Here is a 19,875-nt window from a genome sequence, read left to right as displayed (position 1 = left end):
ATTCATGAGGTAAGCCCTCCCAACCTCCCCGCTAAGCACTTTGGATTTCCCTGTAAATGTAAGTGTCGGGCTTGAAATTCGCACAGAGTGAAGCGTGGCAAGACGGGTGGCGCCGTTTTCCCGCCAAAACGGCGAGGGAGGCAACTCGTGGTGAGTAGTGATTTTACGTTTGCTTTTTTGAAGGGAGCTTCAAACAGGAGATACAAGTGTTCCGCTAACGTTCGCAAGAGGAGGGAGACAAGCAATAATACATGAGTCAGGATAAGTATAAAATATCAATTTTATTCAGAAAATTACATATTTTGGGGTTATTCTATTAAAAACAATCAGTTGTAAAAGCTTAAAAACAATTAAAAGTAAAGGGCTGCTGGTTAAGAAAAAGCAAATTCTCCAATTTCATATCTGCTAGTTAAATTTTATTGAATTTCTCTATGATAGCGGAATCACAAAATTCATCTGTGACAGGATTTATCTGTGACACGATTGAGCTGGTGCGTTTTTGTGTTGGTATGCCATTGGGATGAAGCCCAAATATCCTCTTTGTGTAGAATATGCTGTGGTTGATATTTTGGGTTTTTATACCAGTAGTGGTATGGCTTGAGTCTGAGTTGCTAGGACTCTGTTGTGTCACTTATCAGTGTTAAGATACTACTAGTAGTGCTAAGAATCCCCTTTTAAGACGCAGGTAAGAATTAGTTTTCCACCACCCATGCTTGTCAGTGACTCGGTGTTGTGTTCGTGAGATCTGAGTATTCAAACTTTTAGAGGGTGACCTGACTCCAGTTTTTCTCCTTCCAGCTACCAATCCAGATCTAGATCCCGATCTCGAAGAAGTCGGAGTCGAAACAGGAGGAAGAGGAAGCCGAAGAGGAAGCCGTGACAGACGCAGTAAACGTAGTCGCCACAGCAGCAGAAGCAGAAGTCGTAGCAGGGACAAGAAGAGGAGAGCATCACAGAGTCGTTCTCGAAGCAGGTGAGGAATCTTCCTTTCTGTGTGTTCATCACAAGGACACTCTGTATCATACATGTGCAGTGGGGTAGCCTAGTGGTTAAGGCGTTCGCTCGTCATGCCGAAGACCCGGGTTCGATTCCCCACATGGGCACAATGTGTGATGCCTATTTGTGGTGACCCCGCCATGATATTGCTGGAATATTGCTAAAACGGCGTAAAACTAAACTCACTCACTCTGTATCATACATCATGAGGCTTCTGAGTTAGAATGTGTCTCATGACATATAAACTGCTGGTTTTGAAAGAAGCATCTTATACATAGCAGAGTTGTTCTGCTTTTTCTTTATGACATTGTTTGATGCCCTAGGGGGAAATCAAGTTTCCTCAGTTGTGGCGGGCTTTTCATAATATACTGAACAGCAAAAGAAACGCCATTCTCTTCCCACAGAGGTTACTTGTCATATCTTCCTACGTAACCTCTGTTCTAATACGACCCTTTCATGGTGTGAGCGTTCAAGACTCGTGATTGGAGGTAATCAGATTTAGTTGTTTCAAAAGTGATCATTCGCAAGGCCACGGTAATTTCCGTATACTTCGAGAAAACTAAACCTCTTCCCCTGCGCGATGCGCAAACGTTTCTTCTAGACAAAACTCAGTCATGTTATGGTGGATCAGTGGTGTCTCCATCGCCCACGTTGAAAACGAACAAGCTAGCCATTAAACGTCTTGTGTGTAACATCAACACACGTCCCCGGTAGATGGAGGATATTTGTGGCCTCACATTTGCTTGTGTTAGTCAAGTTGAATCTAAGTCGATGTAACACGTGTTCTGATTGGATAGAAAGAAGGGAGATAATTCGTGTTGCGATCTTTTGCCGCTAGGGGATTTTACGAGAACCGGGAAATATGGCCGTATTAGAACAGAGGTTACGTAGGAAGATATGACAGGAGTAACCTCTGTGGGAAGAGAATGAAGAAACGCAAGATTCGAAAAAATGAAAGCTCATGAAGCTAAGCGTTCATGTTTATTGAACGTTCATGGTAAAGTGACGTAATGATCACAGATGAGATGATGTCATGCAATTTGACGTCCATACGAACCATTCGCACAAACACAACAACAGTGCAGCAGAACCATAATTTTAGCACGTGCATCGACGGTTCTGGATGAAAAGCATGCATTTCACTCTGAGGTATCCTTTCTAAAGGTTTGTGTCAAAAAACAGTTCAGTATTGACGCTGGGTGGTGTACACGCCACACAAACGATGCCTAGACTAAGGACTGAGCAGAGGGGAATGGCCATTGGAAAGTTGCACGGAGGTAGCTCTGAAAACGCTGTAGCTAGACAATTGGGCTGTCATCTTACCACCATTACACGACTTGCTCAACGTCATCAGCAAACCGGGGTTGCTGCTGATCATCCCCGTACCGGACGGCAACGAGTGACAACTCATGCGCAAGATCTGTTCATCCGGGTCACTCATCTAAGGAACCGAACACGAGCAGCAACAGTAACAGCATCCATAGTTCTAGGGTCAAGGGGAGCAGTGCCAAGCGATTCGATTAGGTGTCGTCTTCGGGCTGCTAGAATCTACTGCCAAAAGCCAAATGTGCGGCCAAATTTTGCACATCAACGCCAGTGACGTTTGCAGCCCTCACACAGCGAGGGTGTCGATGGATTGTCTGGCTCAGAACAACATTTACGTTATTCCATGGTCGTCTCTTTCCCCGGAAATGGCTCCCATTGACCTTTCTGGGACAAAATTGGGACGGAGGATTGCTGCAGGTAGAAAGCCACTCACACTTGCGCAATTGGAATAAAGATTGGTGTTTGAGCGGAACCAATAGCCTCATGCATTCTTTAAGACTCTAGTGAACTCAACGCGGCACGGCCTGTGTGCAAGCTCAAGGTGGCTAAATGCCAGACTTGCGTTTCTTTTGCTGTTAAGTATATATTTAATGTATAACCTTATGATGTTCAGGTATCAGGAAAGATACCAAGTTAAAACATTGTGCTTGTATTGGTGTACGATGTAAAGCAGTGAAATCATTTGTTTGTAATGCATAACACATTTTCCGAAGACTTTTAAAGCGGCCTTCACACGGCAAATGTTGTCAAACTCGAGTTTGAGAGTGTGAACATTCCAACAACTCGCCACCAACACCAATTTCAAAGTTGTTAAATTGTTGTTGAGAAGTAGGATCGGTCTCTATTCTCACCAACTTTTCCATCAAACTTTCGGTGTTGTCAAACTCGAGTGTGAAGTGTTGTCAAACTCGTGTTGTTTAGAAACAAGCAATCACAGTGAACGAAATTGTCACGTGACCGCACCGATAGAAACATGGCGCTCAAATGACACGAAAGTTTGACAAGATGTGTTTGACGTGTGAAAACGCAACTTAGACAACTTTTGAAATTTCAACATGTGTTGTCAAATTTTAGTTTGGCGTGTGAACGCTGCTTAACAGTGTCTGTTTTTCAAACCACATCCATATTTGTTTTCTATTTTACACCACTGGATAGGAAATGTAATATTCTACACCTCAATGTAATTATTACAGCCGTATGTAGATCCAGTATCTTTGTAAAGATGTATGTTAAAAACACCCTCAGCATCCAGGGGTTGATGGTCACGTTCAGCATAAAGTAGTCTTGGGTTGGGGAAGTAGCATAGATTGTCAGGAAGGTCTTGTCTTGTGTGTATCTGTCATTTTGGCTGTAGTTTCCACTATTTGGACAGAGACAAGGTAATGCTGACAGCATGATTAGGTATGGTCCATTTCTGTTTCCAGGTCTGAAAAAAAATCGGTCAGCAAGTCTAAAAGTCGCTCTAAATCCCGAAGTCGTTCAAAAAGTAAATCGGTGGAACAAACAAATGGTGAGCAAGATGATCGGGGTGAGTCTGATGCCTCTAGAGCCTCATCCCCTGCAAGAAGCGAAAAAGAGAGGAGTGGTTCTCCAAGTCCTGCTGATGATTGAGTATCCCCAAGTCCATGCCCTGCATTGTCCCAACCCTTCCGCTGTGAGGGGAACCGACATCCTTGAAGGAAGTAGAGATTTTCTACAAGTCATGACAGTCAGCATGAGTTATTTGTATTTCCTTTGACATGATGCCATCCATTTCCAAACCTTTCTATTTGTTTTACCATACAATGTATTTTTGCATCAAAGATAACTGAGAACTATCATGTTTTATTTCTTTACCTTAGATGTACTAGAATTTGTGGAAACATTTATCACCAGAAAACAGCATTAATTCCAAGAAAACAGGATTTTAATAAGGTGCTGTTTGAATTAATGTTGTTTTCATGTTGTGGTGCTTGTGGAATTCACAAAGGTCGTTTTTGACAGTGAAGGCACACAGTGGTTAGTTGTAAGCCCAGGGCAGATAAGATCTAGTTTGCATGTTGAACATGATAGAATGAGTAGACAATAATTCGTTTTATCCTATTTATGATTGTGTATAGCGTAATAAGAGAGCCATTGATCTGTGGGGTTGTTTTGTTGTGAGGGTGTTCTTTTGGAGGGGTGGGGGGTGTTGGCTACTTTGATATCAGGTGTAATTAGTCCTTCTATTGAACAAACTAATATCAACACTTCACTGTGAACATCTCTGAAAAATGTGGATTGTTGAAGAAGGAACAAACCAATCTATCTGTATCCACCCATGATGGCAGTTTAGCGCCAACATAGAAAATAATATTCTTGTTAAAACATTTGGCAATGAATTCCCCCTACGTATCTTAAGTAAGAGGTTTCACCTTGTTGAAGAATCTGAAAACATCCTAGGATTTCCAAGTTAGTGCCCCTCACACTGGTTCCAGCTTGATATGTTCAGATATCAAGTTTGTCAAGTTTGTTTTGTCTGCGTCACATCTGCTCATCAGTTTCAACAAAGTGTTCAGCATCTGTACCGGGTGCCTTTCTGGCTCCGTAGAGACATACACTCAGTGAAACTCTGTTCAAGGTAGCATTATATCAATCTCCATGGTGTCCTATTACACAGACTGATGCCTGTGATGTCAATCACAGGATTGTCTGGTCCAGATTCTCTTATGTACAGACGGCCATCATATGGCAAGAATATTGCTGAGGACAGCGTAAACAACAAATTAAATCTCCGGGAGACAATTCTAAGATACATCGTGATTGGTAATAACTGTCATCACTGTCGTTTTGGGTTTTCTCAACATGTACTTCATTTGAGCTTCATAGTGGCATTTGGCACATGATGAACTTTGACTGGTTGTGGAGATTTACATGTTGCGTGTTATGTACATTTGGTCACATGATGCATCACAGCATTGTATGTTTGAATATTATTACACAGGACTGTGTTACAACATTGTGTCACGATAGATCACCTTGTATTAACCGTTAATCATGTCTCGTGTTATTGCATTGAATAATGTCTTGAAACATTTTTAGCATCCTCTATATCTCCCAAATCATATATCTTTTATTTCCGTAAACCTACACTAACTCTGAATCCACTCTGTGGTTCTTATGAGGACAAATTACTACCACTTGATGTCCTTTGGCCATTTTTTACCTCTAACATACCCAACAGAATGTGACTTACAAGCCAGCCTCAATGTTGGGTTGACAATATTAACATGGAGGCCAGTCCCTTTGATTTTGAAGTTCTTGAGAAATTCAGTATTGAAAAACTGAATCAATTGATGGAAAGGATGTCTTACTGTCAAATGATACTAGTTGGTGGCTTTGGTTTCTAGGTGATGAGTTACCTCCCTTTCTCTGTTCTTAATGTCAAGGTTAAATTGGTTGATAAAATGGCAATGAAAACCGAGGGTGGGTAACAAGGACCATGGGAATGGCTCAAGAGGTTTAGTGTAGGATTACTGAAAGCCCTTGGTGATAAAGAGGATGCATTATCAGATGTTCTGTGCATTCAGTCATGTTTAAGTCAACATGTCCGATGCCTTGGATAATGTGTTGTGACAAAATGTCATGCTTTACGTCATGTTGTGACATGACACTTTTGTGTGTAATGTAACGCTACTTCCATGGTTTTGACATAAATTACGATCTTAGAAAATGTCATGCATTGTGTCATGATACTCCAAACCTCTTCCAGTGTCATGACGTTAATCCAATGTGCTAAAGTTGGCGTACTTGTATATTTAACATTGTCTGTTAACATGTGTGCTTATTGGTAATATGTCTGAGTTCTAGACATGCAGGTCGCTTAATTAAACTAATTGTTTTGTCAAGTTGAACACGTCAAACCAGGAAGAAGGCATTGATTTAGGGCCGGGAAATGTCAAATGATTTGTCTCACTTCAATCTTGCTGTAGATGTTCACAAGTTGTACCGTGTGTTTTCATTTGTATCACTAACTCTGGATCTCCACAGTTTTCTGTTTGTAGTCTGGCAGTGATGGGTGACCCTTTTCCTCCATTGTCAAATGTGGTAGATGACCCAATAATTTGCTAGAAGTAACAGGTTCATTTTCTTTGTTTTGATACTTTTTAAGACAAATAAAGGTTGCTAACATTCTGAAATAATTATTATCACAAAATGCCAGTTAATTTTGAAGTCAAAAGAAGGTGCTTATTTCACGTAACTGATATTTTATCATCAATGCTTGTCAGTAAGTTTTATTATGAGATTGTTGTGAATAAAAGCCAACAAAAGAAGTCTGTCTCTGTTTTGTTTTCATTTTCTAAGGTGTAACTTGATGAACCAGTAACTTGGAACTGTCAGGATTTTAAAGAGACTGGTGATTGACCTACTTTCTAAATTCTTCAGTGATCACCCGGACTCCCTCATCCTGTGTGATCCTGGATCAGACCATGTTGGTCAATACTGTGCCCATGTTTTGTATCCAGGGGCGTTCATGAACAACAAAGATGGTAGTTTTTATGGAGGATTTATTTGCATCAGAAGTTGTGACTTGACTGACATGTTATCGTATCAAAATTGTATCTAGATCAATACTCAATCGCTGGATTCATGCCATGTCTGTATCGGTCAGCACTCTCCTTATGAACATGGAGAGATACTAACGTTCATAGGTACCATGGTCATGTTCATTCGTGCTGTGCTCACGATTGTCAGTACCATGGCCGTGCTTCTCATCTGAATACATTATCTGCTTACAACATTATATACATTAACATATGTAAAATACATAAAGTAAACACCCAAACACCCACATTGTATTCATCAACACTGTATCGGTCAGCACTGACCTTAAGAACGTCAGTATCTGTCCATGTTCATAGCTACCATGCTCATGAACATGCTCATGTTGGTTCGTGCCAGGCTCACGATTGTCAGTATCAGGCCTGACTTTTACATATCACAGATGCATAGATCAATACTCAATCACTGGATCCATACCATGCCCATGTCGGTCAGCACTGTCCTTATGAACATCAGTATCTGCCCATGTTCCCATGTCAGTCGTGATTGGCTACTCCATGGTGATGACTTAGGGTCAGGTTATGACGGACTACTTTCCTGATTATAATTCATTGATAAGTTACGCATGCTTCAATCGAACAGAAACCTGTTACTCGTGCAAAAAAAACCCTTTATACAATGAAACAGAATTTGTAAGAAATATAACACAAATCTATTTATTTTCTAATTCCTTTTATTAAAACTTTTTATTTCTAGTCATGAATTCAAAATCTCTCGAACAATCAGTGAAACCTGTGTATTAAAACAATTGTGTGAAAATCGCCGTTAGAGATAAAGACCGGGATTCCCTTCGAATTGAGATCGGGCCGTTTCCCTGTATCTCACAAGTTATCTAAATCTAAACAATAACAAAATATGACCAACAAGTCTGACTGCAGTTCAAGAGTGTTTATTGTAAAGACAAGAATAATGACGTTAGTATATATTCATAATCAAACGGGGCGGTGGGCTAGCCAAGTGGATAAAGCGTTGGCTCGTCACGCCGAAGACCCGGGCTCGATTCCCCACATGGGTACAATGTGTGAACCCCATTTCTGGTGTCCCCCGCCGCGATGTTGCTGGAATATTGCTAAAAGCGGCGTAAAAACAAACTCGGTCGGTCATAATCAAACACATATTTGAGAAATTGACAACATGGTTATAGATTACATTTATACCTGAGGTATATTACAATTACATAAACAGAACTACCTAAATGATATTATGAAATAGCAAGTTACATATACATGTCAAAGTCTAGTATTTCTGATTATAACTTATTCTGCAATGTCAAAATATAACTTATTAAGTATGCTTGTTGCATAGACGTTACATATAAGTTAAAATCCATTTAGTAACCTTTCATACATTAAATGCAAGTCAAGTAACACATGAAAAATATAATGCAAGGTCTTACCTAAACAATAACAAAATATGACCAACAAGTGTGACTGCAGTTCAAGAGTGAACCTATGCGGATGCTACCGCAGTATTTATATGCAAGGAACATGCAGTCAAACCTGTTGGGGTAAGACCCGCGGCAATGTTTCACAATGACCTTTAGGTATCAGCAAAATTGAAACAATACAGTAGTATGGCATATTTACGCTGTAGGCATGTGCATCGTCACAGAGACTGGCAAAGGTAATTTAAGAAAACAACAACAATGAAGTGAGCAGTGATCTCACTAGCTTGGCCGGAAGATAATGGGATACTGACATGGAAGTGATGGCCGGAGGATACGTTAACAAGCTGCTTACGCCGTGGTAGTTGCTTTGACACACCGAGAGAAGTGATGGGATATAATTTATGTTTATAGGGTGTGTTTACCTTTGCCAGATATCCATGTAACAAGTGACTTTTATAAAATAGCATTTAATATACACAGATATGAAATGTATGAATTGTATTTATTTGAAACAGTATAAAAATGTATAAAATTGTATAAAACATAGTTCACATTGTTACTCTAGAACAGTATATTCAAAATGTACAACATTGGTACTTTTACTGGAGAGATACGACAAGTCATGTATCCTCTTGCAAAAATTACCTGACACGATAACGTCAGTGCCTGTCCATTTTGAGATCGATTTGCCTCGTTTCTTTGATCAGTTGATAAAGATGACATATTTCATTGATAAACACGATGAAAACCCACTTCCAGCTCCGGGCTACTATGTGATTCTAATGTTATCACATTCACTCATGACAATCAGAACCAAAACACGCTCGTTGAAACAATGTACAACATTTTGCAAGGGTTCATGAGGGCAAATCGTGGCACACGTCCTCTCTATTCAGTCCAACATGTTCAGGAACGGTTTATCTACATATAAGTCATTGCTTAAGATATTCCTCCGACGCATGATAATGCAAAGTTCAAGTCTTCATAACATACAGGATGTAATCAACTCATATTTCATACTGACAACTCCGTAAATTCCGTTACATTCCAAGTGGCAGTTTCTGGCTCGGGAAAACGAGAAGGATGTGGTGAAGAAGAGTAGTCCCCCATCGATAGTGAACGTAACATCAGCAGTCATGTCATATTCAAGCACAGGGGTTACACCTACTGACACACACTCAATAGTTTTGGCTCCGATTCGATGGGAGAACATTGAACGTAAACCTGTACACAAGTACAGATCCCCAATGACAATGTGCAGACATATCCAAAACAATCTTCCGATGACGACAACCACAAAACGATGACGATAACGTCACACGCTCAAATATTTTTTGCTTGCAAGAATTTAAATTGTACACATTTTCATGGTCACATCATCGTTTTAGAATGTTTAATTAATTTTCTGTGATCTTATCTACTTTGCATTATCACTACTGCCTTGATGACGCGAAAATGTGGCAGAAACTTTTTTGTGGAGGGTCACCTTGGGGATGAGCAGTGATTGAGACGCCAAGTGACGTCAGTCTTTCATAAACGTTGTATGGGATATTGCACAGCTACGATGAGAAAATGGGAAATTTGCTCGACCATAAAATGGTGCGATTTTGGAAACAACTCGTGTCTGTCAAGATAAATGATATCTGACAGACACTCGTTTAGTAATCTCAAAATCTGTCCATGTCACCATGTCGGTCAACACTATCCTTATGAACATAGTATCTGCCCCTGTTCCCATGTCAGTCAGCACTGTCCTTATGAACATCAGAATCTGTCCATGTTCATTGGTACAATGGTGGTCATGTTTGTCAGTACCCGCCCATGTTGGTTAGTGCTGTGATCGCTATTGTCAGTACCATGGCTGTGCTTCTCATCTGAATACATTATCTCATTACAGCATTATATACATAAACTTATGTAAATTACAAAAAAGTAAACACAGAATCTGTCCATGTTCATTGGTACAATGGTGGTCATGTTTGTCAGTACCCGCCCATGTTTGTTAGTGCTGTGCTAGCTATTGTCAGTACCATGGCTGTGCTTCTCATCTGAATACATGATCTCATTACAGCATTATATACATAAACTTATGTAAAATACAAAAAGTAAACACACAAACACAGAATCTGTCCATGTTCATTGGTACAATGGTGGTCATGTTTGTCAGTACCCGCCCATGTTGATTCGTGCCGTGCTCACGATTGTCAGTACCATGGCCGTGCTTCTCATCTGAATACATTATCCCATTACAACATTATATGCATAAACATATGTAAAATACATGCAAAAAGTACACACAAACACACAATCTGTCCATGTTTATCGGTGCAATCGTGGTCATGTTTGTCAGTACCGTGCCTATGTTGGTTCGTGCCATGCTCAGTGGTCAGTACAGTACTACTGTGCCCGTGTTCTTCAGTACCGTGCCTGTGTTCGTCAGTACCGTGCCCGTGTTCTTCAGTACCGTGCCTGTGTTCGTCAGTACCGTGCCTGTGTTCTTCAGTACCGTGCCTGTGTTCGTCAGTACCGTGCCCGTGTTCGTCAGTACTGTGCCCATGTTTGTCAGGACTGTGCCCGTGCTCGTCAGTACTGTGCCCATGTTTGTCAGTACTGTGCCCATGTTCGTGAGTACTGTGCCCGTGTTTGTCAGTACTCTGAACGTGTTCGTCAGTACTCTGGCCATGTTTGTAAGTACGTTTTCCCTGTTGGTCTGTCTCTGCCCATGCTGATGCTTGTCAGAACTATGACCATGACGGTTAGAATGATCTAAAATACTGTTAAATTCAATAACATAACCAATAATAATATACACTAAAACCTTTCCCATCAACATGATAACTATATACTTAACTGTACATTGTATGATTCCGACAATACAACAAGCTAGTTTACACAGGTTTCATGAATGAAAATAAAATAAAAAATTAGCAGGTTTCCCAAGACAAGTATAAATAGGGAAAACAGCAACTTGTACAACACGTATGGACAACAACTGTCATTGTAAAACATTAACATGTTGGGTTCTGTATTGTTTTACTACAGTCGGTTATCTCTGAAATCACATAACTAAACTGAACATGATCAAGGAAAAATGAAAATAATATATTGAAGCAAGTAAGGCAATACAAATGGTTCAAATTAGTGAACGCAGCAATATCTAACAGGTGCCATGATACCTGCACACATTTAGAAAGTTTTCAAATGTAACATTTGTCATATTTGGGAAAACACTTTCTCAGTAAAGTACAGATTCTAGTACTTTTGCTGGGTTCAGTCCCATCCGGGATTCGAACTCACACCCCCAGAGCCAGGCACTTTATGGCCAGCACACAAAGTCAGCCGCCTAACCTGCTCAGCCTCCACGGCTTCCCCATACTCTGCTGCTGGAAATGAAGTGTTCCTTGAAACTGTTAGGTATTTGAGCTGTTCAGATAGGTAACTTGTCTCTCCCTTTGCAAAGAGATCATTCAGATCATTAAAAGCCTCACATCGCCATCCTGTCCCTCTTATACAGCCCACCATCTTCGAACAGACACATAAAAAAACTTCTGGAATGATCAAATCTTCTATGACAGGGGAGGTAACTCCAAATCACACCTGTGGTGAAGATTGGCCACTCAGTAACAACGCTCAATATTTCACGACCGTTTCAGTTTTTTCCTGCCTCCAACAATCACTACAAATAAACCTACAACGATCTCAAAGAGACATAACACTTAAAATATATTGGAACAAACGTGAGGTTAAGCAATAATGAATCATTCTCACTCACTCACTTTTCACATACATGAAGGACTTACACTAAATCACCGAATATTCTAGACAAATTGTTTGGGGTAGGTGCCATTCAACTTATGATTGGTTCACTGGAGAATTACTGGAATTGTCCACATCATTGTGTAAACTCTGGCTACAAATAGTTACATTATCAAAATGTACGGACGGACACAACAAACGGCTTATTACACAAATATGAAAACTGAAAATCGTGTTTTGAGTATTTCCTAGTCTGGACATTTCTGAAAGAGAGAATACAGTTGAATTGTGATCCTCAATTTCTGAAGTGTGCACAAACAATTGCATACATGTTAATAAAATATATAAGATTTTTAGTTAATTTAATATGAGACACGAATACATTGATAATTTCAATTTCACCGTTCAATGTCGATTCCTTTGGAGATTATTGTCTGTGAAGACAAAGTTACCTGTTCAAAACATCTCGTACAATACATTACATTTCGGCAGTCTCTGCCCTTGTTTTCACTAAGCGACACATCAGCTCAAACTGACACAAGAAGGTGATAAACATCAGAGTGTCCGGCTTCAACTGCTATCATGGCGGGTGTCATGTTGTCGTGATCTCTCCTGTTGATGTTGAATGTTTTCAAAGATAGTAGGTGCCTAACTATAGACATGGTACCTCCCTCACATGCATACATCAGACAGTCTCTGCCCTGGTTATCTGTAAGTGACACATCAGCTCCCTCTGACACAAGAAGGTGATAAACATCAGAATGTCCGTCTTCAACTACTATCATGGCGGGTGTCATGTTGTCGTGATCTCTCTCGTTGATGTTGATTGTTTTCAAAGATAGTAGGTGCCTAACTATAGACATGGTACCTCTCTCACATGCATACATCAGACAGTCTCTACCCCTGTTATCAGAAAGTGACACATCAGCCCCCTCTGACACAAGAAGGTGATAAACATCAGAGTGTCCGGCTTTTGCTGCTATCGTGACTGGTGTCATGTTGTCGTGATCTCTCCTGTTGATGTTGATTGTTTTCAAAGATAGTAGGTGCCTAACTATAGACATGTTACCTCTCTCACATGCATACATCAGACAGTCTCTGCCCCTGTTATCAGTAAGTGACACATCAGCTCCCTCTGACACAAGAAGGTGATAAAAATCAGAGCGTCCAGCTTGAACTGCTGTAATCACTGGTGTCATGTTGATATGATCTCTCCTGTTGATGTTGATTTTGTCCAAAGATAGTAGGTGTCTAACTATAGACACCTTATCTGAGGTTCCTAAAAGCCATGTAAACATGTTACCTCCCTCACATGCATACATCAGACAGTCTCTGCCCTGGTTATCTGTAATTGACAGATCAGCTCCCTCTGATACAAGAAGGTGATAAACATCAGAGTGTCCAGCTTCAACTGCTATAATGACTGGTGTCATGTTGTTATGATCTCTCCTGTTGATGTTGATTGTTTTCAAAGATAGTAGGTGTCTAACTATAGACATGGTACCTAGCTCACATGCATACATGAGACAGTCTCTGCCCATCTCATCAGTAAGTAAAACATCAGCTCCCTCTGACACAAGAAGGTGATAAAGATCAGAGTGTCCGGCTTTAGCTGCTATAATGACAGGTGTCATGTTGATATGATCTCTCCTGTTGATGTTAATTTTGTCCAAAGATAGTAGGTGTCTAACTATAGACACCTTATCTGAGGTTCCTAAAAGCCATGTGAACATGTTACCTCCCTCACATGCATGCATCAGACAGTCTCTGTCGATATCATCAGTAAGTGACAGGTCAGCTCCCTCTGACACAAGAAGGTGATAAACATCAGAGTGTCCGGCTTTCGCTGCTATCGTGACTGGTGTCATGTTGTCATGATATCTCCTGTTGACGTTGATTTTGTCCAAAGATAGTAGGTGTCTCACTATAGACATGGTACCTAGCTCACATGCATACATGAGACAGTCTCTGCCCATCTCATCAGTAAGAAACACATCAGCTCCCTCTGACACAACAAGGTGATAAAGATCAGAGTGTCCGGCTTTAGCTACAATCGTGGCGGGTGTCATGTTGTCGTGATCTCTCCTGTTGATGTTGATTTTGTCCAAAGATAGTAGATGCCTAACTATAGACATGTTACCTCTCTCACATGCATACATCAGGCAATCTCTTCCCCTGTTATCTGTAAGTGACACATCAGCCCCCTCTGACACAAGAAGGTGAAAAACATCAGAGTGTCCGGATTTAGCTGCTATCGTGACTGGTGTTATGCTGTCGTGATCTCTCTCATTGATGTTGATTGTTTCCAAAGATAGTAGGTGCCTAACTATAGACATGTTACCTGTCTCACATGCATACATCAGGCAATCTCTACCCCTGTTATCAGTAAGTGACATATCAGCTCCCCCTGACACAAGAAGGTGATAAAGATCAGAGAGTCTAGCTTTAGCTGCTATCATGGCGGGTGTCATGTTGTCGTGATCTCTCCTGTTGATGTTGATTTTGTCCAAAGATAGTAGGTGTCTCACTATAGACATGTTACCGCTCTTACATGCATACATCAGACAATCTATGCCCTTCTCATTAGTAAGTGACAAATCAGCTCCTTCTGACACAAGAAGGTGATAAACATCAGAGTGTCCGGCTTTCGCTGCTATCGTGACTGGTGTCATGTTGTCGTGATCTCTCTCGTTGATGTTGAATGTTTTCAAAGATAGTAGGTGCCTAACTATAGACATGTTACCTCCCTCACATGCATACATTAGACGGTCTCTGCCCTTGTCATCAGTAAGTGACACATCAGCTCCCTCTGACACAAGAAGGTGATAAACATCAGAGTGTCCGGCTTTCGCTGCTATCGTGACTGGTGTCATGTTGTCGTGATCTCTCTCGTTGATGTTGATTGTTTTCAAAGTTATTAGATGCCTAACTATAGACATGTTACCTCCCTCACATGCATACATCAGACAGTCTCTCGATATCATCAGTAAGTGACACATCAGCTCCCTCTGACACAAGAAGGTGATAAACATCAGAGTGTCCCTTTTCAGTAGCCATCATAATCGGCGTTGTGTTTGATAATGTTCTTTCATTAATGTCGATAGTTTCACAAGACAACAAATATTGTACGGTTTATAAATGACCACTCGCACATGCCCAATGCAAACACGTCTGACCCCCAAATGTCTTAACAGATATATCAGCACCATGTGACACCAGGAACTTGAGGATCTCCTCCTGGCCTGTCTCAGCACACAACATTGTAGATGTAAAACCCCGATCATTCTGAACATCAATCATATCTGGAAACTTTTCAACAACTTTCACAATATCTCTTTTTCCTGAAATACACGCATGATGAAGGCAACTGTTTCCTTCCCTGTCTTTCAATAAAACATTTGCTCCTTCTTGCAGTAAAAAGTTGAACACATCCAACTGTCCAGCCTCTGCAGCAATTATGAGCAGTGTTTTGTCTGCCGCCGTCCTTTGGTCTGCATGATATTCTCCATGATGCTTTAGCACATCAATTATACGTCGCAGGTTCCCCACCTTGCCAGCCTTTATGCACCCTGTGATACTCTCATACAGGTCTTTGACATTTTCAGGGGAGAGATTTTCCTTTTTACTCATCAGTAATAATGACTGTCTAAACAGTAAATCATTATTAGACAGGGAAGTCCAGTATAGAAAACATTCACCAGATGTGTTGTCCTTTCGGTGGACTATTTGAGGCAAGTCATTTTTCAGTTCCGTCATCAGTGAGGATGCTAATTCATCGTTTCTGAATACAGGGTGGCCTACTGTCCATCTGAAGCAATCTTCACGGATACCTTCCACTAGCCTGTCGATCATCAATGGGTAAAGACGAGAAGTGATGTAGATCATGTTTGTCACATCATCAGCTTGGGTTGTCTGTCGCTCATCAGTCAAACTTGGTCTAACTCTTTCATACAAAAACTGAAGGGAACAGTGTTTTACTAATAGAACACTGTTGAGATTCCCAAAAGCACATGCTGCAGCATCATGGATAACTGGATGTGAAAAGGAGGCTACATGATTCTCCACGACACAGTAAGTGCCGGTAAAATTGCTTATCTCTCTCTCTATGTCTGTATCAGTGCATGATGCTACCTTTTCCTTTACAACATGAAACAGATCTGTGACCTGCTTGTCCGTCCCACACATCAAGGAGGCAAGGTCCATTTTCCCTTCACACAGGACCAGGAGAATCAGAGCAGCCGATCTGCTGCTGCCTTCACGGACAATGGTGTCAAGGTCACCTCTCAGGTATATCACTGGTTTCAAGAAAAAGTCCCCAAGACTGTGCATCTGGAACACTGGGTTGGTGAAGTACAGTTTACAGGTCAAAGGATATCCAAACATGCTGTCTTTTAATTCTGTAATAGTTTTCATGTCCTTATCGGAGATATCGATTTGGCTTCTGGTCCTGAACAATGTCATGATCTGTTTCTTTTCTTCAGTGCTTAAACATGTCTTGATCATATCAACAATGGTTTCAGGTTTAAACAAATTTACTTTGAACTGATGTAGTCTTGCACAACCCTCATTCCAGTTGTAGTTCCTGGATGTGAAAATGAAGCGAAGCTTGTATTTTTTTGTCGTTTCGTTATCACATTGCTTCTCATCTTCCTTCTTCATACCTTTGTTCACTTTCCTCTTTCTTTCTTCCTCGGCTGCTAGCTCCTCGTCTCTTAATAAGAGAAGTAAAATATCAACCAAGGCATTGAACACTTTACGTAATTTCTCCAAACTGCTGGGAAATACAACAGAACCAAAGATATCATCAAACACAACCAACATGTCACACTTTCGCTTAATGACGACATCAATGTCAAACTCTTCAATATTTTCAACAAACAATACTTGATAGTTTTTCTTCATATACGTCTCACAGATCCTGAGAGCAGCAGTAGTCTTCCCATCTCCAGGGGCTCCACAGATTGCAACATGGCTGTGCCTCTTCAGAAGTTCTTCTGCTTTGTGAAGAGCACGGGTTTGCACAAACATATTACTGAGCTGGTTGATCCTTATGCTGAGACTCTCTGGAGGAAATGAGGACAAACATAAAATTTAAAATGAAATTCAAAGTTTGAGAAATTTTGGACCATTCTGAATTCAATATAATTCTGAATACCACAGATAATGCTATTTACTGCCGGTATGTTTACAGATAATCAACATGACTAAACATTGGGCCAGCATGGAAGATCCACTGAAGCTCATTTACATACATTTGGCCATTGCTGTGGCAGGTCAATTATACGGCGGTCATATAAAAGGCAGGTCAATTATACAGGTGGTCATGTATAAAGTAGGTCAGTTATACAGTGGGTCATTTATAAGGCAGGTCAATTATACAGAGGGTCATGTATAAGGCAGGTCAATTATTCAGCAGGTCATTTATAAGCCAGGTCAGTTATAAATGCACCAGTTCAATTATACAGGTGGTCATGTATAAAGTAGGTCAGTTATACAGGGGATCATTTATAAGGCAGGTCAATTATACAGAGGGTCGTGTACAAGGCAGGTCAATTATTCAGCAGGTCATTTATAAGGCAGGTCAGTTATATATGCACCAGTTCAATTATACAGCAGGTCATTTATACAGCGAGTCCTTTATAAGCTAGGTCAGTTATACAGCGGATCATTTATAAGGCAGGTCAATTATACAGCTGAATTAACCATTGATACAGTGGGTAATTTATACGGTGGTTCATTTATATACAGCAGGTCATTTATGTACAACAGGTCATTTATATACAGCGGGTCATTTATATACGGTGGGTCTTTTATGTACAACAGGTCATTTATGTACAACATGTCATTTATATACAGGCGGTCTTTATCCAACAGGTCATTGATACAGTGGGTCATTTATATACAACAGGTCATTTATGTACAGTGGGTCATATATGTACAACATGTCATTTATATACAGCTTGTCATTTATGTACGGTGGGTCATTTAATGTACAGCAGGTCATTTATATACAGCGGGTCATTTCTATACAGCGGGTCATTTATGTACAGCGGGTCATTTATATACAGCGGGTCTTTTATATACAGCTGGTCATTTATATGCAACGGGTCATTTAATACAGTAGGTCATTTATGTACGGGGGTCATTTAATACAGTGGATCATTTATATACAGCTGGTCATTTATATACAGTGGGTCATTTATATTCAGCGGGTCATTTATATACAGCAGGTCATTTAGTACAGTGGGTCATTTATGTATGGGGGTCATTTAATACAGTGGGTCATTTATATACAGCGGGTCATTTATATACAGCGGGTCATTTAATACAGTGGGTCATTTATATACAGCGGGTCATTTATATACAGCGGGTCATTTAAATACAGTGGGTCATTTATATACAGTGGGTTATTTTTAGCAGCTTATTTATGCAACAGACATTTGAAATGTTCTCTTCATATCTACCATAAAACATTTTGAAACTTTACTGAACTTAGATGGATGTTGTAACCTTGATCGAACAACTTGAGAACAAAGAGCACGTCGTTTATACATTTGGTCACTTAAAAACATCAGGTAGTTATCTAGATCCATCCCACCTTGTGATATACAGCCTCGGTGTCCGCTGTCTCCGACTGCAATGTTGGAGGAGTTGGACATGTCGTAATGTGAAACTGAACAACCTGGGTTGAAGAAAGGAAAAGAACTCCATTATAATCCATTGAAATTAGACATCTCTCTATCAGACTTGTCACTTATTAATAACACAGCCTCTCCACTGATGTGAGTGAGATCGGGTGTAAGGGAGTGACATACATTCTGAAATGACCAAAGTCTTCTATATGTTTACCACACTAATGATAAAAAGTCAGGAAATGATGCAAGACTCAGATGTGAACCACTTTGGTAAAACCTAAAAGCACTGGTCTGATTCTGGCAACCCAAAATACATAATAAATCAATGTAAATATTCAATGTGAACACAAGATCACAGGATTGTTATACAAGCAAGGGATTAAGCCTGGTGAACATTTGGTGCTTTCGTCACACACACACACACACACACAGAGAGAGAGAGAGAGAGAGAGAGAGTCTCTCACACACACACACACACACACACACACACACGCACACACGCACGCACGCACGCACGCACACACACACGACCCCCTTCCCCTTTTGCTAAAGAGAAATACAAATGCAAGTTTTGCAAACAGCCTCACCCGGTAGGTAGTTGTGTGTGGTTGTTGAAAAGGATTGTACCCCCTGCTGCTGACTTGCCTCTGTGGCAGTGACAGTATCTGTGGTAGGTCTAGCCACAGTGCCATCTGGTGTCAGTGTTGTAGTGGGTTGTCCCCCCTGCTGCTGACTTGCCTCTGTGGCAGTGACAGTATCTGTGGTAGGTCTAGCCACAGCGTCATCTGGTGTCAGTGTTGTAGTGGGTTGTCCCCCCTGCTGCTGTCTTGCCTCTGTGGCAGTGACAGTATCTGTGGTAGGTCCAGCCACAGTGCCATCTGGTGTCAGTGTTGTAGTGGGTTGTCCCCCCTGCTGCTGTCTTGCCTCTGTGGCTGTGACAGTATCTGTGGTAGGTCTAGCCACAGCGTCATCTGGTGTCAGTGTTGTAGTGGGTTGTCCCCCCTGCTGCTGACTTGCCTCTGTGGCAGTGACAGTATCTCTGGTAGGTCTAGCCACAGTGCCATCTGGTGTCAGTGTTGTAGTGGGTTGTCCCCCCTGCTGCTGACTTCCCTCTGTGGCAGTGACAGTATCTGTGGTAGGTCTAGCCACAGTGCCATCTGGTGTCAGTGTTGTAGTGGGTTGTCCCCCTGCTGC

The 19,875-nt window shown here is 41.0% G+C and overlaps 1 protein-coding gene and 2 long non-coding RNA genes across 4 annotated transcripts; 2 read left to right on the top strand and 1 right to left on the bottom strand.

Annotated features, from left to right (window-relative positions):
* Positions 1–875: 875 nt before the first annotated feature.
* Positions 876–6,614, top strand: LOC124270351. Its single transcript, XR_006896733.1, has 2 exons — positions 876–973; positions 3,747–6,614. It is a non-coding gene; the product is annotated as an uncharacterized LOC124270351 (long non-coding RNA).
* A 607-nt stretch (positions 6,615–7,221) lies between these two features.
* Positions 7,222–10,073, top strand: LOC124270353. The gene is made up of 3 exons (XR_006896735.1): positions 7,222–7,385; positions 8,673–8,674; positions 10,038–10,073. It is a non-coding gene; the product is annotated as an uncharacterized LOC124270353 (long non-coding RNA).
* Positions 10,074–11,559: 1,486 nt separating this feature from the next.
* On the bottom strand, positions 11,560–14,261 carry LOC124270344 (ankyrin repeat domain-containing protein 50-like). Of its 2 annotated transcripts, XM_046705392.1 has the most exons (4): positions 13,785–14,261; positions 13,257–13,550; positions 12,868–13,055; positions 11,560–12,666 (listed from the first exon to the last, which is right to left on the bottom strand). In XM_046705392.1, exons 1-4 carry the CDS (start codon positions 14,203–14,205, stop codon positions 12,574–12,576), a joined length of 996 nt encoding a protein of 331 aa, XP_046561348.1. In that variant the 5' UTR covers positions 14,206–14,261; the 3' UTR covers positions 11,560–12,573. The 2 variants fall into 2 exon arrangements, with proteins under 2 accessions (XP_046561348.1, XP_046561349.1); XM_046705393.1 differs by lacking the exon at positions 13,257–13,550 and having other exon boundaries at positions 12,486–12,666; positions 12,868–13,115; positions 13,785–14,239.
* Between the last annotated feature and the right edge of the window lie 5,614 nt (positions 14,262–19,875).

The sequence above is a fragment of the Haliotis rubra genome, unplaced genomic scaffold, assembly GCF_003918875.1.
Source record: "Haliotis rubra isolate DU_JTF1 unplaced genomic scaffold, ASM391887v1 Scf151, whole genome shotgun sequence".
Classification (NCBI taxonomy): Eukaryota; Metazoa; Mollusca; class Gastropoda; order Lepetellida; family Haliotidae; genus Haliotis; species Haliotis rubra.
The sequence above is the reverse complement of the archived record's forward strand: the minus strand, read 5'-3'. Positions and strand labels throughout refer to the sequence as shown.

What these genes read in the sequence shown, in the direction of transcription:
- LOC124270344 (XM_046705392.1), bottom strand. Translation starts at nt 14,205, where the DNA reads ATGTATGCATGTGAGAGAGGTAACATGTCTATAGTTAGGCATCTACTA. An exon ending in AATCAACATCAACAGGAGAG is followed by an intron (nt 13,056 to 13,256) that starts ATCATATCAACA and finishes TCAACAGGAGAG; the next exon opens with ATCACGACAACATGACACCA. An exon ending in TATCTTTGAAAACAATCAAC is followed by an intron (nt 12,667 to 12,867) that starts ATCAACGAGAGA and finishes AAAACATTCAAC; the next exon opens with ATCAACAGGAGAGATCACGA.